The sequence below is a fragment of the Mesoplodon densirostris genome, chromosome 15, assembly GCF_025265405.1.
Source record: "Mesoplodon densirostris isolate mMesDen1 chromosome 15, mMesDen1 primary haplotype, whole genome shotgun sequence".
Taxonomy (NCBI): domain Eukaryota; kingdom Metazoa; phylum Chordata; class Mammalia; order Artiodactyla; family Ziphiidae; genus Mesoplodon; species Mesoplodon densirostris.
Window position 1 is genome coordinate 12,140,008 of NC_082675.1, and position 22,596 is coordinate 12,162,603.

Sequence of the window (22,596 nt, forward strand, 5' to 3'; positions counted from 1 at the left end):
TTTGATGACAGGCTCAGTTTAGGGCTCCTGTGCTGCCTCTGGGGGAATTTCCTTGGTATCCTCCTCAGATGGTCAGGATTGCCCTCCTTCCAAGCAGATGTCACGGGAACAAGTTCCATAATTGTCACACGCAGAACATTTTTCCCCATGATGACCATTCATGGGCTGCTGGGGTCAGGCACCTAGACGCTCCCTGCATCTAAGCTCAGGAAGGGAAGGTGGCTCCTTCCCCGTGTGTGGCAACTGTCTCGCCTCCATGAACTGTGCTGCAACTGCAGGAAGGACCCCATGACAGCGGAGGAGAGCTGGGGTCCGAAGTGAGGAAGGCTCCAGGGGATGCGGAAGCAGTTAGAAAAGGGTCCTTTCCGGAGGAAGGGTTTGAGGTGGCCCTAGAAGGCCGGGGAATGATTTCAGAGCACAGGGAAGTAGGTTCCTCCAGTGGTGGGGACGGCTGGGAGAGCTCAGTGCTGCACACCTCCAGTACCTTCTGCCAGCCCTTTGGGGTGGCTACTTTTGGTTTGGTTTGGTTTGGTTTTTGCCCTTTTACAAATAATGAAACCGAGGCACCGAGAAAAGTTAAGTAGTTTGCCAAGGTCTCCCGCACAGAAGTTGATGGCATCAGGCGTTCAGATTCACAGCCCACCCGCACGCTTCGCCCCTGTGGACCAGGGCCAAGGCGAGATTGTTTCTGAAGAAGCCAACAGAAGGGCATTTTCTACTCCTGCTAAACCTACATCCTTGTTCCGATCCGTAGTTAGCCCTTCCCTCCATTTTCCACATTCAGTGGAAAAGATGTCCCTCAGTCTTCCAAGGCAAAACTCCGTGTTCTCTGGATCCAACCTGCTGCCTGTCCTTGGACTACTGAGTTTTCCTTTATTGCTTCTCCTGTATCTGCAGCTCTCTGTTTCTACTTCTACTGTCAGCATTAAACATACTCAGGTCTCCCTCATCTTTGAAAAAAGAGAAGGAGAAGCCTCCGACGACAGCCCCCGGCTTTGCCCGTGGCTCCATCTTACCTCTCTGCTCCCAGCCTGGCCAGGGTCCTTGTGATGGCCTCCCCGTCGCCTCCCCTGCACTGCGCAGAGCATGGAGCTCCATTCCTACCCCTCCCCAACGTGAACTGGAAGCCCATGACCCCTTCTTGCTAAACCTTTCTCTTTGTTGCCAAATCCAGTGGACACTTGTCTTTCCTTATCTTTCTTGATCACTTGGAGGTCATCCCCCCGCTCAAAACACTCTGTTCCTTTCATTCTGGTCCCCTGTTCCCAGGCTCTCGCTAGTTGCTGTCCTCTGTCTCTCCCTTTAAGGCTCTACACTGTGGGGTAGTTTCTAGACTTCTTTCTACTATGCACGGTTCCCCTCGGTGATCTCACCAGCCCTCCTCGCCTCAGTTACCATCTGTAGGTCAGCGGCTCCCGAACCTCTGATCTTCTGCTTAGCTCTCGCCTCTGAAGCCCCTCCCTGCCCCCCTGCACCATGACGGCCCTGAGCTCGCCCTTCCGCAAAGCTTGTGCGGGGTGGCTCGCAGCTGCTTAGCCGTCCTTCTGCACGAGGCCTGCTCTTTAAGGACAGGGACCATGTCTTGTTCTTTACTGTAGCTGTTCCCCTTGCTCTCAGCACAGTTCCTGCCACCCAGTAGGTACAGCATTTTATTTGAATGAATGATTAAGAAATGACAGAAATTCGTTAGCTGTGAACGAGGAAGGAGGCTCGAAGAGAATATCCCAATTTTCCAATAAGGGTGGCCACTTTAAAAGTTGAAGTGTGTGGGGAACTGACCTGTTTCGGGGTAGGAGACAGTGTTCCGTCTGGGATATGTTGAGTTTGGTTGGCACGACCTGGAGCCGTGGAGTACCGCGTTTGGTGGGCGCTCTTGGCATCCGCATCTGGTAGCTGACGTCCCCAAAGTGGAAGAGCCCACGAAGTGGACATCCAGAGGATGGAGCCAAGAGCTTCAGAGAGATGTCGGGGGAAACCTGCAGTTAAGAGGACAGAGCAGGGTCCGCAAACTCTGGCCCCTGGGCCCAGAGCTGCCTGGCTTTGTGAATACGTTTTGTCAGCACACAGCCGTGTCCATTGGTCTGCGGGCTGTCTCTGGCTGCTTTTCAGCCGCAGCGGCAGAGGGGCGTAGTTGAGTCAGAGACCGTACGGCCCACAAAGCCTAACATATTTTCTTTCGGGCCCTTTACAGAACAAGTTGCCAGTCATGTGCTATAGATACCCCTGTTCCAAGATCTCTACTCTGAAGGTTGTGGGCCCTTGGGATTCTAGGCCTAGGCATTTAGCTGTAGACGTCATGGTGCCCCACTGTCAGCACGGCTTTTGGAAACACACCGGGCACATCTCATGGTGTCTTCTCCGTTTCTGCCGTCTCCTTTCACCCCGTCATCCACACACCAAGGCAGGGACGGGAGTAATCATCCCTGAGCCTTATCTCCTCCTCTGATACTCTGAGTTCAAGACTTCCTTTATGCTTTGAAGATTCCACGTTACGTTTCTTTCACTTATCTGGCGGGAAGGGGCTGCCAGGAACAGAGGGGAAACTGTGTCTATAGAAAAGTTGTCAGCAGTAACTAGTTGGAACTGCAGAGGGGAACACAAGAAGCTTACTGTGAAGTCAGATGCTTTTAGCTACAAGGGACAACTGTTGTTAGTGTCCCCTACATTACAAGGCCACTGCGGGGGGGTGGCGAGTGGCTGGTACTGGTTGAAGCTGGGTCTGCTCCTTGGGGTAATACCACTCTGTCCATTCTTTATGTGTATGAAAATTTTCCTAACAGTCAATTAAAATACCCCCTTCCTGCTTTGATGTGAAGGTGACTGAGACCTGGGGTTGCGAGTCAGCCCTGGGTCCGCATCCTCACTGCACGTCTTCCTAACCCCATGACGTCAGGCAAGTTGCTTAGCTAGTGTGGAGGGCTTTAATTGAATAAGGGGTGTGGTTTTCGGTAAAATATTTTCTAGTCAGATTAAATCTAAGAGGGAGGATGCTGATTTTTGGCTTATGATAGGTCTAGGTAGGGAGGTAAACGGTGCCTGATAGTGGGGAAATACCCTAAAAGCCTAGAAAACTTGCGGGTATTTGAGGGGTAAATAAATTTTAAGTCTTGTGCGTTAAGGTTAATTTCAAGTGCTAGTACAAAGCCCAGGATGGTCACTGTAAAGGCAGTTAATTTTAGGTATGGGGGCGTGGTTATTAGGGGGACCATTGTTGGGGGGATGTTGTTGGAGATAATAAATCCAGCAAAAACACAATTAGTAGGAAGTTTGATGGAGTTAACTAGGAGTGGGCTGTTTTCATTGACTGAGGCTAAGGGAGAGACGTGAGGTGGTCCTCGCAGTGCGAAGAAGGGGGTGCGAGCCCTTCGGACAGCTGGGAGGGAGGCGGCAACTGGAGTCACCAGCAGGGCTCAGGCATTGGTATAAGATGTGTTAGCAGCTTCAGCGATGAGGCCTTTAGAAGCCAGCGAGGAAAGGCATTCCTGTCGGTGCTAAACTTCCAATAATAAGGGCTGTTGTGGTGAAAGGTAGAGCTTTGAATAGGCCTCCTATTTTTCGAACGTCTTGTTCGTTGTTCAGGCTGTGAATAATAGATCCGGAGCATATGAATAGTATGACCTTAAAAAAAAGCATGTGTGAACATGTGCGCGAATGCTATGTAGGGTTGGTTGATGCCAGTTGTTACCATTATTAGGCCTAATTGGCTGGAAGTGGAGAAGGCGACAGTTTTTTTAATGTCGTTTTGGGTGAGGGCACATGTTGCTGTGAATAGGGTGGTAAGGGCTCCTAAGCATAGTGCTACTGTTTGAATAAGTTTATTGTTTTCTGTTAAAGGGTAAAATCGAATAAGCAAGAAGATACCTGCCACGACTACTGTGCTTGAGTGGAGTAAGGCTGAGACAGGAGCAGGACCTTCTGTTGCTGAGGGGGGTCAAGGGTGAAGTCCAGAATGAGCAGATTTTCCGGCTGCAGCTAGTACGAGTCTTTCAAGGGGGAGATTCGAGTGATTTAAGTCGAGTATAAAAACTTGTTGCAGGTCTCGTGTGTTTAGGTTAAATAGGAATCATGCTATTGATGTAAGTCCAATGTCCTGGTACGGTTATATAGGATGGCCTGGAGAGCGGCTCTGTTGGCGTCTGATTCCTCTTGAAATTGGCAGTGACTGGACTGCTGACCTTCAAGTTGGGAGGATTAAATGAAGTAAAAAATGTGACAGGCTTGGCACAGTGACCAGCAGAGAATAAATATTCAGTAAACATTGAGATCCTGCGAATCTCATTCTGGAAGACAAGGTTGGGTTTTAATATGTTATATTGCATAAAGCTGTAGTTTCCACGACACTTGTATAGGCTCACAATGTATCAGGAAATAGGGCAGTTACTAATCATTATTTGATAAGTGAATAAATTAATTCAAGGGTAAAAACAGCAAGTTTGACTGATCCGGGGCTAGAGTCCAGGCTGCTCTGTCTGCTCAGCGTCCGTAAGTGGGAGGAGACCCGTGTCACAGACCCTCGGCTGAGCTGTGAGCGAGCGGGGCTTGCTAAGTGTTCACGTGTGTTAGCTTTCCTTGAACTTGTATTTTTCCGTAGAGGCACTGGGTGCAGTAGAAAGAGTAGAGCCTTGGGGTCAGGCACTGCTGCCCTGCCAGCTCGTCACATAGATTGCGGGGCGACGGGGTTTCCCCCGTCCCCCTGAACACTGAATTCCACTGGGAGTTAAAGTGACTGAAGCGACCAGTAGGATTTCAGAACCCTGCCCCGCACATCTTCATGCTTCACAGATAGCATCATAAATGAACTGTGCTGATTTGCGTCCATCACTCCAGTGCCCTCCCTGTGACCCCTTCCCCTCTCCTGCAGCACTGAGGCCAGTCTGTCGCTCAGCCTCTTGACCTCGATTGAAGCAGCTTCACATTTCTTTTTCCTCTCAATTCATGAGTGGCAGGTTGAACATGTTTCCTGTCTGTCTGTATGTAAGAAATTGAGTCCCCCAACTCACCAAGAATGTTGGACCCTGTTAGAGTTCACCTAGTCCGACAGGCCCTCCCGTCCCCATCCTGTGTGGACCCCGGTCCCCGTGTTTCTAAAGAGTTCCTGCTGTTAACGCTGGTTGCGTTTGGATGCCGGGGCCAGTCCCCAGCACGTGAAGTGACTCGGCGTACAGAGCACCGACGGGGTGAGAGCCTGTGGGTGACGGAGACTCGGGCCGCCAGCCCGCCTCGCCTCGCTGCCCTTCCTCAGGTTACGTAGGTCTAAATCCCTCGCCAGGAAAAAGAAAAGGCCTAAATGAAAATATTATCTCCTAGTCTTTCTGTCTTGTCTTGAAGGTGCTTGACATCCTCCAGCACATCCAAACCCTAGACCCCGGGCAGCACGGGGCGGTGGGCTATCTGGTGCAGCACACGCTGGAGCACATTGAGCGGAAGAAGGAGGAGGTGGGCGTGGAGGTGAAGCTCCGCTCCCACGAGAAGCACAGAGACGTCTGCTATGCCATTGGGCTCATTATGAAGCATAAGAGGTGAGTGCCCCGGCGCCCCGCCCCCCGCGCGGCTGCAGAGGACACGGAGCAGCGGGGGTGCACCTGGAGGGGACCTGACCCGACGCAGCAGCGACCGAGGCCCGTCGCAGCGAGGACCGAAGGCCGAACCATATCTTTAACCTTTTTGTTTTTTAAGAAGCAGCTTGCTTTCCTAACGGGGAGCTCTTCTGCTGTGTTTAGTGACCCTTCTCCGTGGGGGACGGAAGCCCCGTCAGCCTCGCTCTTCCTCTCCTCTCTTCGTCGTCCTCACTCTCTCCAGTGGTCTCGCTCTCCTTGGATCTGAGGGTGGTAGGGACTTGCTGGGTCCTGGGGATTGGACATGGCCGATTGACGAGGCAAAATTAAACTGCCTCCAGAGCAGCGGTACCTGTTTACGTCCCACCAGCAGGCCAGGCCCTGAGAGGTTTGATTCTCAACAGCTTGTGTTAGTGCCAGACCTTTAAATATGCACTTATGTGGTAAACGGCAAATGGCATTTCATTGTGGTTTTAATTTGCATTTCCCTGGTTACCACCCAGATTGAGATTCTTTCCCTGCATTCACTAACCATTCAGGTTCCTTTGATTAAGTGCCTCTCCAGGTATTTTGCTGTTCATTTGAGTTGTTAGTCTTACTGACTTGCAGTTTCTTTATTCTGTGTATTAGTCTCTATGTGCAGATAGGTTGCAAATATCTTTTCTCAGTTTTTGGCTAGTGTTTTCCATTCTTTTAGTACATTCTTTTTTTTTTTTTAACTTTGTTGTGGAAATTTCAAGCATATGTAAGAGTAGAGAGAGGAGTGTTACGAACCAGGTGATGTTCCCATGTCCAGCTTCAGCAGTTATCATACAGTTTGTTTCACCCCCTCCCCCTCCTCACTGGAGCAAATACCAGAGGTTGTTTTCCTCTGTAGCTATTTCAGTAGGTAACACTGAAAGGTAAGGGCTCACTTTTTTAAAAAGACACCTTTACCATTCTGTTGTCATATCTAAGAAGATAATCAGTTCGTTAACCTCATCAAATATCTGGTGAGAGTTTGTGTTTCCTCAGTTGTCCTACCATGGATGGGTGGATGGATGGATGGATGGATGGATGGATAATAAGAGGAGTTTATAAAGAGAGGCAGGAGTGGGGCTTCCCTGGTGGCGCAGTGGTTGAGAGTCCGCCTGCCGATGCAGGGGACACGGGTTCGTGCCCCGGTCCGGGAGGATCCCACATGCTGCGGAGCGGCTGGGCCCGTGAGCCATGGCCGCTGAGCCTGTGCGTCTGGAGCCTGTGCTCAGCAACGGAAGAGGCCACAACAGTGAGAGGCCCGCGTACTGAAAAAAAAAAAAAAAAAAGAGGCAGGAGTAAAATTGATTTAGCATGGAGTAAAAGCAGGTGTATCTCTAAGAATGTAAGCTTCAGAGAAGCCAAGCCATTGTCTCTGTATTTCATAGCTGCCATGACAGGGCCCCAGGGAGCTGATCTGCCACTGCTCTTATGTTAATTAGGTATGGCTATAACTGTGTCATCTATGGCTGGGACCCCACCTGCATGATGGGACACGAGTGGATTCGAAACATGAACGTCCACAGCCTGCCTCACGGCCATCATCAGCCTTTCTATAATGTTCTGGTGGAGGACGGGTCCTGTAGATATGCCGCCCAAGGTAAGTAGCTGGTACTGTCTGTACTTGAAGCACACGTTTGACCACTCAGATTCTGCAGGCACAGGCTGTCGGTCTATTCAGAGTTGACAGGTGTCCCATGGCTGTTAACCTCATCAGAGCTGGTACTCATTGGTGCGGCCATACCACGAGTTACCCAGTCACCACCCCAGGGTCTCCCCCTCAGTCACCACCACAGCCAGGACCCTGTTCCAGGCTGTTGCCGACCTCTGTTTTGATTGGTCATTGCCTCTGCCAGTCACAGTCCTGCTTCCCAGGCACTGCCATTGGCTCTCTGCAGGCAAGGAGGGTCAGCTTGTGCCCTGCTCATACTGCCTGCCTGAACTGGAGGGCACCGATAGGCACTGTTGGGGGAGCCACCCGAGCATTGAGACTGGCAGCCAGTTAGCTGTGCTCCCCCCAGAGACGCCCCCAGTGGCCACTGTGGGAACTGCAGTTCACAGCACTGGCTCTGAGGGCACCTGGGAGAGGCAACAACAGGTAGGTGCTTGGTATGTGTTTGGGGTCACTGCCAGCCCTGACAGGTGCTGGCCCAGGGCTCTCCTCTTCTTTGTCGCTCCATTTAGTGGGATGAATTTATCGCATGCCTGCCTGTCAAGGCATTCACAGTGTTCATTTTACTAATAAAAATGCTAATGTAGTGCTGCTCTGTGACAGCAGCCTTCTAATGTACATTAGCTCCATCTGAGAACTGTAGCTACCATCACCATCAGCATCATCATGTGCATGTGATACACAGGGAAACTGGAACACATAGAGACGTTTAAATTGTAACTTACAGAGTATGTGGCCAGGCAGCTTGGCAGAGAGCCTTCCCCATAACCATCATGCTGCACCGTTTTGCGTCTCACCTAAAGCATCATGTTTGACCTAAGTTGATATTGTGTTCTGGTAAATCCAATAATAGAAATGTTGGATGTATAAAAATCTCAGAAGTACCGAAAAGACTAGAAAAAGTTTCATATTAATTATTGTTAATTCATCAGAAGCTGGGAGAGGATCGTATACAAGAGAAATTCCCTTTATTGAGACCGACAGCTCACCTAACCTCTGTCAGTACAAGGGGAGTTATCAAAGGGGGCGATGTGCACCCCGTGTCAGATGAAGGCACTGACAGGGATTTTATTTAACTTAAAAAGCTTTGTCAGTTAAAAAAAATTATTCTACAAATTTTAAAAATCAAGTTATTTGGAAATTGCTGAGTGATTCTCGGACCGTTTGCACCCGCCACTGATCACTCTGAGCATTTCCCATCGCGCGTCACGGAGCAAGTCACGAGCACAGAGGAAATTGTCTTGTTGTCAACACTGGGGTCCGTGTCTACACCTTCACCTTGTACACTTGTTGCCCGTTACGTGGAGTTGATATCAAGACTTTGGGTATCTGATATTTGGGTTTCTAGAAACACTTACATTAACTTTAAAATGGGCTTCTTAGAGTAGGTGAAGCTGGGTATTTGGTTTTAAGGTGTTCTGAACTTGTCCAGTGTCTGCGTAGAAGATTCAGGAATACATCCTAATCTTACCTTAGGTCAACATGAGCTGTAAGGTTTACAGTCAGAATACTGTAATGACTTTGTTAAAAAACAAAACAAAACCAAAACTGCTTGTCAGTTTCACACTCTAAAATTGATTTGAAAGGATATCGCAGATAACATGACCTAAATACTTAATCATGCATCTTCTAAGAATAAGGACATTTCTGTGCATTACCACAGGTACATCATTACACCCAACAAATAAAAATGATTTCATAATATGTAACATTCAATCGGTATTCAAATTTCTCCATTCTCACAAGTATAACTTTATAGGTACGTGTTTATTCTATTTTAAATCATGATCCAGACAAGATTCAGGCACTGTGTTTAGTTACTATGTCTCTGTAGTCTCTTCTAGTAAAGAACCGTTCCTCATTTCTCATCGTTTTTCCCTTTTTCACAAGACTTTGACTTTTTGAAGAGTACGGGCCGGTTGTCTTGTAAATCGTCTAACATTCTGGATTTGTCTTACTGTTTCTTTGTCTATGTATTGTCTGTAAACTGGAAGTTAGGCCCGGGTTTGGTTAGATCAGGTTGCTGGTTTTGGCTGGCGTGCTTACTCTCAGGTGCTGTGTGCGTCACGTTGCATCTCGTCCAGAGACCATGGGGTTCCGTGTCCCACTGTTAGTGAGGCAGGGTGTGGTCATTGGCTAAGATGGTGACTCGCTATAAGGGACAGTTTTCCCTCTGAAGTTAACAGGAAATCCATGGGGTCAAACTGGGGCATCCTGGGTATACCCTGTTCCCCAGTAACCTTTATCATTATGTTTGTTTTAGCACCTGTTGGCTCTTCTTGCCTAAATCATGATGTGAGAATTGCAGAATGGTGGTTTTCTACTGCGGGTATGCCCTCTAGTTCTGTAAACAAGAGCCTTGCCCTCCGTCCTCCTCTTCCTCCCCCTCTTCCTCTCTCCCTCTCTCCTTCCCCTATCCTCCCATAGATTCCTGGATTTTTTATTTAGTCAATGTGTTATAATCATTTGGAACAATTTTATTCTCAAATTAGCCCACATTTAGCCAGTGAACGACCTTGAGAGGGTAAACTTTAAAAGCACTAATTTAAATATGTTTTTGAACATTTCTGGGTTAATATACTTGCATTAAATTATTTTGTTTTTAAACTATTTCGTGATCTAAATTTTCGGCCTCTGGCTCCAGTGATCCTAGTAATCTGGGCAGAGCCCATTAATGAATGCTTTTCTGTTTTTTAGCTCTCCACAGAGAGTTGAAAAGTGAATTATAAACCACATACCTGCGTGCCATCCTCAAATACTTTTAGTCTGCACAATTAAGTTTCCCCTCAATATGTTAATGGGCTATACAGCATCTTGCATGTTTGTAATTTTTGTTCCCACTAGGGGGCATGCTTTAGTATTAATATTTTCTTGGTACCAGAAACTCCTGTCTCAACTTCCCTGCGTACTTCTTAGTACTGAAGAAAATGACTATCATAGATGCTCTGAATTTAAGCCAGCTGCCCATATTGGAAGGTCAGGAATTCAGCTGTGGTGTGAGAACCTGGCTTTTACATGTCTTCCGTGTATGATGGTAAAGCACCTGGTTGAATGCTTGGGCCGTGGCGTGCCCTCACCCAGTGTCAGTTTCCTTTTCCATAATTGGTCTTCCACTTCCAAACTAAGTTTCCACCATCCCCCCCTCCCCCCCAGCACGCACACACACAATCCGTGGTGGTCTGCACGTGCTGGCAAGGGTGTGAGGACTCCCTGCGTCAGGGTTGGAGTGTAAATTTTCAGCCGTCTCAGAGGGCGGTTTGGCGCTCTCTTAAATTGTCAGAATCTCAAGTGCTCATTCTCCTCTGACCTGGCACTTCTCCCCTCGGTTCCTCCAGTGGAGACGCACTGACACGGGGCCTATGGTCCCCTTGTTATGACAGCAAAGCAGTGTCATTCATGGGACTTATCTGGTAAATGGGGGTATATCCAAACTTCGGGTAGCTGAGCTGCAACCAAATAAACCAGTGGCAGGTAAATACTTACTGTATGTTTTATAGGAATAAGCACACATAAGGCAATGCAGAATTTTCTTTGAATGCATATAATTATATTTAGCTACATATACGTATGTTCATAAAAGAAGGACTAGAAAAACTCACAGTCATAGTGGTTTCCTCTGGGGAGGGGCCAATAGGTGCCCCCAGAGGACTCATGGGTATGTTTCCAGACTTTTACAGGAATGTATTCGTGTATTTTGGGGTAGCTGAAATTTTTAAATAAAATAAGTGGACACATTTCTCTGAAAATTTTAGGGGAATCAGAAATTCTTCCCAAGATTTTTCCAGGACTTTTAAGTAGTCCCTGTTTAATATTTTCTCTTTATTAAGTTTTGTATCACTTAGCTTTCTTATTCCTCTTCAAAAATTTTTTTAAACTTATTTAGTGGATTGGGAATTATTTTCCCCTCATAATACTTAGTTGTCAACTTCAGTGTTTTTTTTTTCTTAAAAAATTTTTTTTTATGAGTACATTTTTCCTGTTTTGCTGTGAGTCCAGGTAGATAAACACTGAATTCAGTCCACGTTCCTGGCTAACAGCCGGGAGTGGGGCCGTGAGCGCCCTCGTGGACCGTCACTGCCCCCTTCCTGGTTTCCCCAACGTTCTGTCTGTACTCTTCATGCCTTTTTGTTTGGGGCCCACGTTCAGAATTCTCGGCAGCAGCTGCCCAGTCATGCTGTCCTTACAGACACACGATCATGACCTGACTGTGACCTTTCTGCCCTCCTACCAACACTCAGATGCCAAGCATTAGCTGACACCAAGCTGCTGCTTAAGGATACATAGAAAAAGAGAGGGAGAGAAGTGATGCTGAAACGTGTGTCTGGCTTTCTTCAGAGCAGGCTCTGGGCACATTTTGGTTCAGACAGCTGTGTGTTGGGGGGGTGTCCTGTGCATTGATTTAGAGGCACCCTGGCCCCTGCCCATGCGATGCCGGCAGCAGCCCCCAATCTGACAACCAGAAATGTCTTCACACGTTGCCAAGCATCCTGTCAGAAGCAGAATGGCCCCCGGATGAGGACCAAACGGACTTTTATCTCTCGGGGGTAATCCCAGGTTCTTTGCCCTCCGTCGAACATCTCTGGGGCAAGAACAGCCGACAGGGGAAGGCAGTTGGCTGGGTTCAGGCCCCAGGCCGTGGTTGCATCCCCCGGGCCTCCCCAAGGCAGGTACGCCCGTGACTCATCGCTCACTGGGGGAGGGGGCAAGACGGCGGATTTTCTCAGCCGGTGGCATTTTAAAGCATCCAACTTTTGGGGGTTTTTTGTTTTGTTTTTCAACGTTTGTTGAAAATAAATGTAAGGAAGGAAGTAAAACCATCCCCAGAGCTCTGGTGGTAACAGTAGGGAGAGATCAGAGCTCATAGAGCACCGTCCCCACAGCCTGCCTTCTGGTCTATCCCAGCCCCTCCGCCCTGACCTCTGCTGGCGGGACAGTGCACGGGGACGCTTCTCTTCATCTGCTTCCCCAGCCCTGGAACTGGGCCGTCTGGGTTTGAGCCCCCGCTGAATCCTTGGGCAGGGTCCTCGCTCCTGCTGCCGTCAGCTCAGCCACAAGAGGGCGTGTGACCAGAGCTCTTCCTGGAGCCTTGTGAGCTGGAGGCTGTGCACGTCCCCCGGTGCCTGGCGCGCTGTACGTGCCCAGCTTAAAGGAGTTCACGTAAAATGTGTAGCTGTGTGTGCACGTCACGTAGCAGCGCAGGTATGTGGCCTTCCTGGCTTTTTATAAGTGATCATGTGTTTTTACTCCCACTTCCCCCATAGCGTCTTGAAAACAGGTTGCTCGTTTTCCTGGCTGTCTAGGATTTTGCTGAATTAATGTGCCATCACTTATTTACATAGTGACCTGCAGTTGGACATTTAGGTTGCTACTACATTTTTTGCTCTCCTAAGCGATGCTGAGGTAATGTCTGAACATTCATCTTTTTTTTTTTTTTTTTTTTTGTTTGTTTGTTTTTTTTTTATTTTTTTTATTTTTTTTTATTTTACAAATTTAATCAGTTATACATATACATATGTTCCCATATCCCCTCCCTTTTGCTTCTCCCTCCCACCCTCCCTATCCCACCCCTCCAGGCGGTCACAAAGAACCGAGCTGATCTCCCTGTGCTATGTGGCTGCTTCCCACTGAACATTCATCTTTGCTCGTGATTGGTATGTGATGTCCATAAAGGTGTTGTTTTCTCAAACTGATACATCCCCAACCGTGGTCTGAATAAACGGCCTAAAATAGCTACAAGCACAAAAGTTCTTTAAATCCTCCCATCTTGTAAAAAAGTTACAGATTGGATTACAAACTCTTTCCCCCTCTCTTGAAAGACAAACATCTGTTACAGGCAGGCTTCCGAAAGGCGCTTGTGTTTATCCTGTGTACTCTGGGTGGAGGGCACTGAAGGTCCTGAACATTCCGGATGTTTAACGAGCTGTTGAAGAGATAACCTGCTGCACCGTTGGTGTTAGTTAGCCCATCAGCTAGGCTCGTGCAGGGACTCCCTGAATTGATTTTGGTAATAGGTGCTAAGTATGGTTCATATTGATCTGGGACGCAGTCAGAGTGGGGAGGCCTGCCTGGGCAGTTCCCTTCTGGTCCAGGTCATGGAGGGTGGGGGTGGCCTTTCCTGACTGGGGGCCACACGCAGTCTAGGGCCAGGGCTCTATGGCCAGCGAGGAAGGGCCCACGAGACACTGTCCTTTCCTTGGGCCCATGGAGGAGCCGTTTTTCAAATCGCTTGAGGAGGGAGAGGCCATCTGAGAGGATTTCAGGCTTTAAAATACCTCGCAGGTATTATCACCTCTTTTTTTCTCATTCCGTTTTAAAGGAGTCTTATTTTCTATTGCTTTCTCTAGTGGCAAAACAGGGAGCACAGAAGGGAGGTAGTGTGGTTTTCCTAAGAGATGATAGAGATGCCACAGCCCATATCCCTGTAGGGTCTAGAGGTGCGAGCCGTTTTTCATTCCTCCTCTTGGACCCCAAGCCAGCCCTGTGAGCCGGGTCCTCGCCCTTGGAAACACTGAAGGGTGCTGGGGGTGGTGGGAGGGCGGTTCCCAGTAACAGACTGGGAGGAGGAGGACGGCAGGGAGAGACGTGCGAGCGGCTGCTCAGGCGGCTTCAGAAGCTTCACCGCTGGCGAGAACCGAGCAGGCTAGGCCACCCTCGGCCCACACGTGTGGCTTTGTGTTGGATCAGGTCAGAGAAGCCTGCCGAGCCCCTAGTGTGCAGACCCCGAGGGACTGCTGGAGTTTTGCTCAGAGAGAAGGAAAACACTCATGTTCCTTGCGGAGCTGGAGGAGGACCCCGAGCTCCCTCCCTCCATCCTCCAGTGGCCTCGCCGCGCCGCCTTTTCCTGTTTCCTCCTCCGACTTCTATAAACATCTGCCTTTTCTTACCCCCACCCTCAAAAATGCACTCAGAACGGGTGATAGGAGGGTCTCTGGATAAAAGATGCTGCAGAAATCAGCTTTAATGAGAATGTCCGTGTGCCTCTCTGCCAACAGAGAACTTGGAGTATAACGTGGAGCCTCAGGAGATCTCACACCCTGACGTCGGACGCTATTTCTCCGAGTTCACGGGCACTCACTACATCCCGAACGCAGAGCTAGAAATCCGGTACCCAGAGGATCTGGAGTCTGTCTATGAAACGGTGCAGAATATTTACAGTGCAAAGAAAGAGAATGTGGAGTAAAGTCTAGGGGGACATTGTACCTTTGCTGCTGCTGCTATTTTCCAAGAGAACAGGATTCCGGACGGAGATGTCTCCACGGATCCCTCTGGATTCACACCACCGGGAAAGCCACTAAACCAGTAGTGCTGATTGCCACCTACTAAGTTTAAATCACGTGTGCTCTCCTCCAGCTGCAAAGACAATGTTGCTCTCCGCCTACACTAGTGATTCATTGAAAGGCACTGTGTTCAGTGGCATGGCTTGTATGCTTGTCCTGTGGTGACAGTTCGTGACATGCTGTCTTCATGACGTCTCACAGTCGACACTCTTATAACCGTTCTTTTTCTTCACTTCCCGTTGTGTCTGTCTACATCGTCTCAGAACATTTCATTTGCTGGACAGATGGGGTTGTTCGTTTGTAGTCATTTCTCTCTGATTTCTCTGTGGAATGTGTGCACTCCTCAGTCAGGTTCATCTGTCTTTTTACCCTGAATTTAGTGCCGATCCAGGGCTGAAGCTCTAGGTGATCTTGGCAGCATCTTAGCTCTGGAGTCATTAACAAACTAATGGTAATCAGAAGCATTGGAATTTATTTTTTTCTAATTCTTGAAACAGATTTCTGGCATTTATCCTTTTCTTTATTTGAATTGAGAGAATGACACAGTTTTGCCTTCCGGATTCATCTCTTGGATTTACGCTCATATCTCTACGAATTATTAGTTTTCTATTTTATTACATACAATTCTTTGAGAAAATGCATAATTAATAATAGCCTTTGTGAATGGGGTTTTCCACATTCATCTGCTATTCCTCCCTTTAAAATAAGTGGGTTTTTTTTAAATCTACTCCAGTATCGTAAGTAGATCTTAAATCAGTGATGAGCTCTTTTTGTAGTAGGAAGTACAATCTGCTGTTAAAATGTCTGCTTTTAGAAACCATACTCCATGGTCTCCAAAGGCCTGAAAATGAGGTTTCACTTTTATAACCAGAAGAAAGAAGAGATAATGAAACTTAGAAATTAAAAAGGAAAAGGGGAATTTTCGTGCTCCCTGTCCTTCCTTAGAATCACTTCGGGACCTTTTTGAATGTGGCGGGGTAGAAATAAATGGAATATTTCCAATTTTAAGAGTGTGTGCCCTGTGGGAAAGGAGACGTGAGTGTGGCCCGTGTTCTCGAGTTACCGTTGCTGTGAAAGCACCAGGAGGAAGTCTGTGCTCAAGCCGCTGGGGAGTCCGGCTGCATAGCCAGGCTCCGCCGGCACCGGTCCTTTCCACGTTTGTGGTACCTGAGCGTGAAGGTACCGAGTCTTAACTCGGCTCCGGACTCCCACCGTTCTCGACCCGTCCCTTCTCCAGCGGGCTGACCTTGTAGTTAACCAGTAGCAGCTAACTTCTGGAGTTAGGACCTAGTTACTTTACTCTCTAAGTTTAAAAGATTCCAGTTGCTCTAGTGAATGAGACTTTGGGGGGCTGTGACCCGGCCACGCCTCGCTGCCTGTCTGACCATTTGCATGCAGTATTGTCACACCATGTTTGATGACTGCCTCTCGTTTACCCTTTGGAAACCCTGGGATGACCAAGGTTTGGGGAAGCCACCTGAGACCACTTACTAGCAAGTGACAGCTATTGAGCAGTTATGGGAAAGAGATGGGGATTTGGCTAGCCAGCTCCCTCCATCCCCCATCAGCTCTGGTCCAGGGCCCGTGTTCCTCATCTGTCCAATCCAAAGTCAGATGATTTGGACTTGCATTTGAAATTGTGACCACTCACAACACCCAGCCCGTCTGAGGTTGGGGGGTTTTACACTACTCTCATTTAAAGGTGAAAATTAGATACTATGACATTAATATTAATGAGATGCATTACTAAGAATCTGTGGCGCATGCTGAGAGTTGCAATTGTTGGTTTTCTGGTTTGATTTCCTTTTTTCTTAGAGTAACATCAAAGCCAAGAAAGATGGTTCTACCTTTACTGACCCACTGTAAATATGTATCTAGACTGTTTCTAAATGTGTTTCTTCATGAATGCTTCATTTGGCTCCAGGAAGCCTGTATCACCTGTGTAAGTTGGTCTTTGGGCACTTTATATTTTTCTAAAAATGTGTTTTGGATCCTGTACTCTAATAAATCATAAGTTTCTTTTTAAAATTTTTCAAAACGTTATCTCCACTTTAAAAACCCCTGTTATAAAAGTAGAACTTTCACAATGTTGAAATATTAAATATTTGGATATAGTAACTTCTTTTCTCTTCAAATGAATGCCAAAATTTTTTTGTACAATGATTAATAAATGGAACTTATCCAGAGAAACCACACAAATGGCCTGCCGGGTTTCGTTCCAGAACAGAAAGCCCAGCCGTGACAACAGCAGAATCCCTCTCAGTTCTCATTCTGATTGAAATATGCAAAAACTGGCTCTACTGAATTTTTCTTCGCATCAGTGAGAGGACAAAGCACCTTTATATTATGATTTCCTGCCAAACGGTAATTTGTCGAGCTGGCTAGTCATCTTGAGAGTGTCCGGTTGTAACGCAAAGATTGCAGCCTTTTAATTATGTCGAGTTATGTGTTGTAAAGTGAGAGTTGCAGACGCTTTGAGGGAAACCCAGGTTCTTGGTGTGTCATTAATGCTGACCCGATAGCTGCACGCACGCGGCGTTTTCCACAGCGTCCCGCTGAGCGCTGCTTCCCCGCGCTGTCATACACGACACGGAAAGGGAAGGTCACGGCTGAGCCGTCACCAGTTTCGTGCACTGCGGCGTTTCTCAGAGCCTTTCACATGCTGTTGTACTTCGTGACTTTCCAGGAGGGGAGTGTAGTGGTGTCTTCCCAACTTCTAAGACCCTAGAACTTTCCTACCCCAGCATACCCGCATGTGCACACAGCATCCTCGAGGCCCAGGGTTTGCAGACCTGCTTTGGGAAACACAGTCTCAGCGAGACGTCAGTTATGCCCAAACCTAGTCCACGTCACCAGCAGACCAGTCTTGCGAAGTGTCTCATTTGAAAACATGATCCATCTAATCGGATTTTGAAAGGCTGGCTTCGTGGTGTCTCTGTCTGAGCCTCGTAATAGCTCTCCATCAGAAGTGCATTTACATTGCAAAGTCATGTTGTTTCAAAAACCAGCATCAATACTCTTGCTCAATCAGTTTTACATTTTCTAATATCCACTTAAAGTCTCGTTCTACGTTTAAAACGTCTGAGTCTTTCGGAAGGTATTAAACTGAGTCACGCTTTCGTGTCCTGGGCTCTCATCCGCTACCACCAGGCCCCTTTGCTGTAAAGGGGGGGACGTGTCTTTTCCTTCGTTCATGTTCCAAGGGAGTGAAGTTGGATTGCCAGCAGCCTCTTCATGGAAAAGTGTCTTGTGGCCGTAATAATCAAGCTGTAGCTCTTCATGTTTTTTGTTTGATTTTTGGAGGGAAGGAGAGACTGTTCACCTAGAAGGAATGCAGAATTTGGCTCTGTGACAGTCTGGTTTTAGAGATATTAACAGCTGTACTGCAGGTATTACCTTGCATTGCGTGCTTACTTTAAGCCAGGCACCAGCCTCAACTGTTTATAATCCTCACGGCAACCCTGCAAGACGCGGGCCGGGCGGTGAATATGTTTGCAGGCCATGTAAGGTCTCTGTCACATATTCTTCTTCGGTTTGAAAAATGTAAAAAACATTCTTAGCTAGAGGGCTGTGAAGAAACAGTCCATAGGCTGGATGGGGCCGGCTGGCCCGTGGGCTGCAGTCCGCTGACCCCTGCTGAGGTGTAGGCCCGCCTAGTTCCCTGAGTGGACTGCTCGCAGGTGGGGAGCCTGGCTGTGAACCCAGGGACCTGACCTCTGAGCCCCAGCTCCCCGCACCCAGACTGCCGACAACCTCAGCAACTACCTCGCAAGTGTCTTTACCCTTTGCCTGGCTACAACCTTAACTTCTCGCGTTTCAGTTCTGAAAATTTATAGTCTTGGGAGAAAAGAACATTCCTTTGGTGACTAAAACTTATGTGCAATTACAGAAGAAATGTATTACGGCCATTTAGCAATGATTGTATTAGGGTAATGTTAGTTCTGTAATAAATAGACCCAAAAATGTACGATGGCTCGAACACAGAAGAACTTTCTTGTTCACGTAACACGGGGCAGGCAAGTGGGCTGGCGGGCAGCCCTCACGCAGTCACCTGGAGACCCAGACCCACCGGGTGTGGCTTCCCAGAGTACCCTGGGCCACCTGCTGTGCAGCGGGAGGGCATGAGCGTGGAGGGAGGGACATGTCTGGAGGGCTCTAGAGCTGGGGCTGGGGGCGGCGCTCCCCACTTCCCCTCACCTTCCTCCAGGGAGGCCAGGGTGGAGGAGAGGGGGTCAGGCGGTGTGACTTGCCCCTGCAGGGCACTCTCCCTCCCAGGGAGCCGGCGTCTGAAGTCAGGCTGGCCGGGCTGCCAGGCACCAGGCTGGGGGCAGCTCAGTCCAGAAACATCTTGCTGGCTCCTGCCACAGCACGACTACCAGCAGCAGGGGTCCCTGCAGGCCACGCTGCCACCGCAACCGGTTCTCCCCACAACAGATGGCCTTGGGGTGGGGGTGGGGGGCGGAGACCTCCCAGGGGTGAGCCGCACCCGTAGGTACTTCTGCCTCAGTAGCCAGAACTCAAGTCACCGACTCGCACCCTAACTCCAGAGGAGGCTGGGCGGTGGCCTCCTGTGTGCCGGGTGGGGAAAGTGAAAGGTTTAGGGTCCCTGCCTTGTCTGTGCCTCTCACCCACTTCCTGCCCAGCTGGGCCGTTCTCCCCATCAGTCCATACGCCCCCTCCCAGTTCCCATTCACTGGTCAAGCAGGGAAATGCAATGAGAACTCCCGCTTGGAAAAAACGAGACACACAGTAGGCCCTGGGCGCTGGCTGATGAAATACCGCAGGGCAGGTGGGCGTCATGAAGCCGCCTCCCTGCGGGGCATGGTGGAGGTTGAGTGTGCTCTCTGGGAGGGACTCCCTCGTCCACTGCTCCCCGCACCCCATCCGGCCCTCTGGGGCCCATTCTGGTCGCCTCACAGGTGGGTGCTGCGGGTACACCCTCCCTGTAAGCTGTGTAGCTTTCACAGCCCCAATCCAAGACTTTTGTTTTTCAAGCTTCTGATCCCTCTGGCAACAATTTCCTCAAAAACTTAGCAGGCTACTACCTGCACAGGTAATCATACCCAGAGTTCTTTTCCAGAACTCCCAAGTCCACTTTATTTCCTAGCTTCTCTTCCTGGTGCGTGTCCCTTCCTGACCTAGTGGCGGCCGCCTGACTCTGCTGTTAGTCAAAGCCGAGTCTCACTGTTGAACGGGCAAGGTGTCTAAGGGGCCTTCGTTGCTCAAACTGATTTCCATCCTTGTCTCTTGCCGTGGTGTCCAGAAGCAGTGCCTTTCCCAGCATAGGAAGCCTGGGATTTCTGACTCTGCTGTTTTAGTTCTAAACCAGCACGTTTTTGCCTGAGTGTCCGTCTCGTCTCTCAGGTATCTTGTTATCAGCTGCTGCAAAGAGCAGCCAGTACCCTGTATTCTGTATCTTTGACAGCTTCTAGACTCGCTACAGTGCCCGAGGCTCCGCCTTGCAAATTATAAGCAGCAATTTAACCAAGTATAACCCCAAACACTCTCCAGCCTCCTAGCCACCCGCCTGCTAAGCTGACACCGTAGAGTTTAGGGTTTCCCACAGCAGTTCTTTGAACGGTGGTTTTGTTGTTTTTTGGGGGGGGTTTTGGTTTGGTTTTTAAGTTCAAAGTGGGCTATTTTTTCCATAGGAAGCGCAATTTCCTGTTTGGCTGTACAAAAAAAGAAACAAAAACTGAGGACAATGATGTCAGTGTCTTCTGGGGACTAGAAAGAGCTAAAGCAGGTTGTTTCCTGAACTTAGGAAAAAAAGTTGTACAGAATAAAGAAAAATGTGAGGGGAGAACCAGTTCATTCTAGACTCCTTGTGTGGTTACATCGAATTTCCATCTACTTCTCTTAAAATGACAGAATTCTTTTTTGTGTGTGTGTGAGTGAAGTAGAAGAGAATAGCTTTATTGCTTTGCCAGGCAAAGGGGGACACAGTGGGCTCCTGCCCCAAAACACTATGTGAAAATGACGGAATTCTTAATGGAAATGTTCGTATTGAAGTCCTTGAATCTGGGGAAAATTAAGAGAGCACTTTGCATGAGAGTTTCGAGTTTCTCCTATTTCTAGAACACCATCTTCTCAGCGTTGTGGAAATCTTTCATGATCTACCATCACGATGCGCTGATGGTCTGTCCTGGCTGTTCCTGTGCAGAAGGCTTTTCCCACAGGATCTCTTACCCGTCTCCACCCCCGTCCTTCTCAGCCTTTTTTTTCCAATAACTGCCCCCCACCCCGCAACTCCAGGACCCTTTTAAGATAATTTTTTCCTAATAGCCCTCACCCCATGAAATTGTTTTGATCTTTTTTTTAAATTGAGGTGAAGTTCATAGAACATAAAATTCACCATCTTAAAGTGTACAGTCGGTGGCATTTAGCGCATTCACAATATTGGGCAACCACCGCCTTTATCTAGATGAAAACATTTTACTGCCCCCAAATAAAACCCTGTCCCCATGAAGCAGGAAGCAGTCGCTCCTCATTTCAAGCCGCCCCCCACCCCCGTCCCAGTCTGCTTTCTATCTCTACGGGTTTGTCTATTCTAGACATTTCATGTAAAGGGAATCATACAATATATGGCATTTGGGGACTGGCTGCTTTCACTTAGCATCCTGTTTTTAAGGTCCATTCACTTTGTAGTATGAATCAGTACCTAATTCCTTTCTATGGCCAAGTAATAATTTATGCATAGACCACATTTTGTTTATCCATTCAGCTATTGATGGACATTTGCGTTGTTTTCACCTTTTAGCACTTGTGAATAGAAGTGCTGCGAACTGCCGTGAAATTTTAATACCTCAATGTATATCCACTGAGGCATTGTATGTGTATCTGTGCTTTACATACCAAAAGAGTAATCGTTTTTTCACTCCCCCCAACAATTAGTTTTGCCCCACTGAGAATTCCAGCCCCACCTGGGAGGCAGCTTGGGAAAGAGATGCTGTCTTTTCCTTCCTACTGGTTGACCACTGCTATCCTATCTTGGAGTGTCTTTTAATGTGCCCACCTTTGTGCCAGGAGCTGTAGTGAATACATAAGTACACTTTTGTCACCTGCAGATGCTAAAATGTATATTCCAAAGACCTTTTTAGATATGTGTTCCTTTGTCTTCCCTTAGTTTATTGACTTGACCCCAGAAGCTCCTAGAACCTGTTCCTTTAAAGAAAAAAAAGAAAACCTGATTAGAGAGTTACTTGCCTCTTACAAAGGTAGGATTTTTTAAAAGTGCGGTTATAAGAATTTCTGGGTAGTGGCTACCTTCGTATGAAACCATTTCCTAAATGGTTTTCCACAGAGAATTTGAAAGCTAACAGACCCCTTAAAGAATCAGCTGCTAGAGCCCTGGTTCCTGATATTTTACAAAGAGAAATAATGAGGCCCATCGAGATTAAAGTGACTTGATCTGGCATGGGTCTCAGAGCAGGGACTAGAGCCTGAGCCTTTGGGCTTGACCTCAGAAAATATCTTGCTAATAATATCATTCCTCATTATTTGGGATTTAGAACCTTATTTCTTCACTGACTGTGCTGTGACAACCACCTGACCACCTTCAGCCACTCTATTTCACTCACATTGACTTTGTTGAGGGAAAATGAGGACGTGTTATCCCTCCCCATCCCAGCAGTTTGCGCTCTTGAAGTTTGGGGAAACCCTATTCCAAGGCTGCAGAGACTTTTTAAAGGAAGTTGCTTTTCCCTCCTCTAGCTTTATTGAGGTATAATGGGTATATATTAAAAACTGCATATAGGGCTTCCCTGGTGGCGCAGTGGTTAAGAATCCGCCTGCCAATGCAGGGGACACGGGTTCGAGCCCTGGTCTGGGAAGGTCCCACATGCCATGGAGCAACTAAGCCCATGCGCCACAACTACTGAGCCTGCGCTCTAGAGCCCACGAGCCACAACTACTGAGCCTGCGTGCTGCAACTACTGAAGCCTGCATGCCTAGAGCCTGTGCTCCACAAGAAGAGAAGACAACGCAATGAGAAGCCCGTGCACCACAATGAAGAGTAGCCCCTGCTCACCACAACTAGAGAAAGCCTGCGTGCAGCAGTGAAGACCCAGTGCAGCCA

General features: G+C 48.2%; 1 protein-coding gene across 4 annotated transcripts in view; it reads left to right on the forward strand.

Annotated features, from left to right (window-relative positions):
- FBXO21 (F-box protein 21) overlaps window positions 1-22,131 on the forward strand; it is a 43,337-nt gene extending 21,206 nt beyond the window's left edge. The window contains exons 10-12 of one of the 4 annotated variants that reach the window (XM_060118748.1): window positions 5,308-5,519; window positions 7,013-7,170; window positions 22,031-22,131. In XM_060118748.1, the coding sequence (XP_059974731.1) occupies window positions 5,308-5,519; window positions 7,013-7,170; window positions 22,031-22,071 (411 nt within the window). In that variant the 3' untranslated portion in view covers window positions 22,072-22,131. Of the gene's footprint in view, window positions 1-5,307; window positions 5,520-7,012; window positions 7,171-12,815; window positions 12,854-14,234; window positions 16,548-22,030 lie in introns of those variants that run through there. The other 3 variants (XM_060118746.1, XM_060118747.1, XM_060118749.1) reach the window with 3 other exon arrangements.
- The last annotated feature ends 465 nt before the right edge of the window (window positions 22,132-22,596 follow it).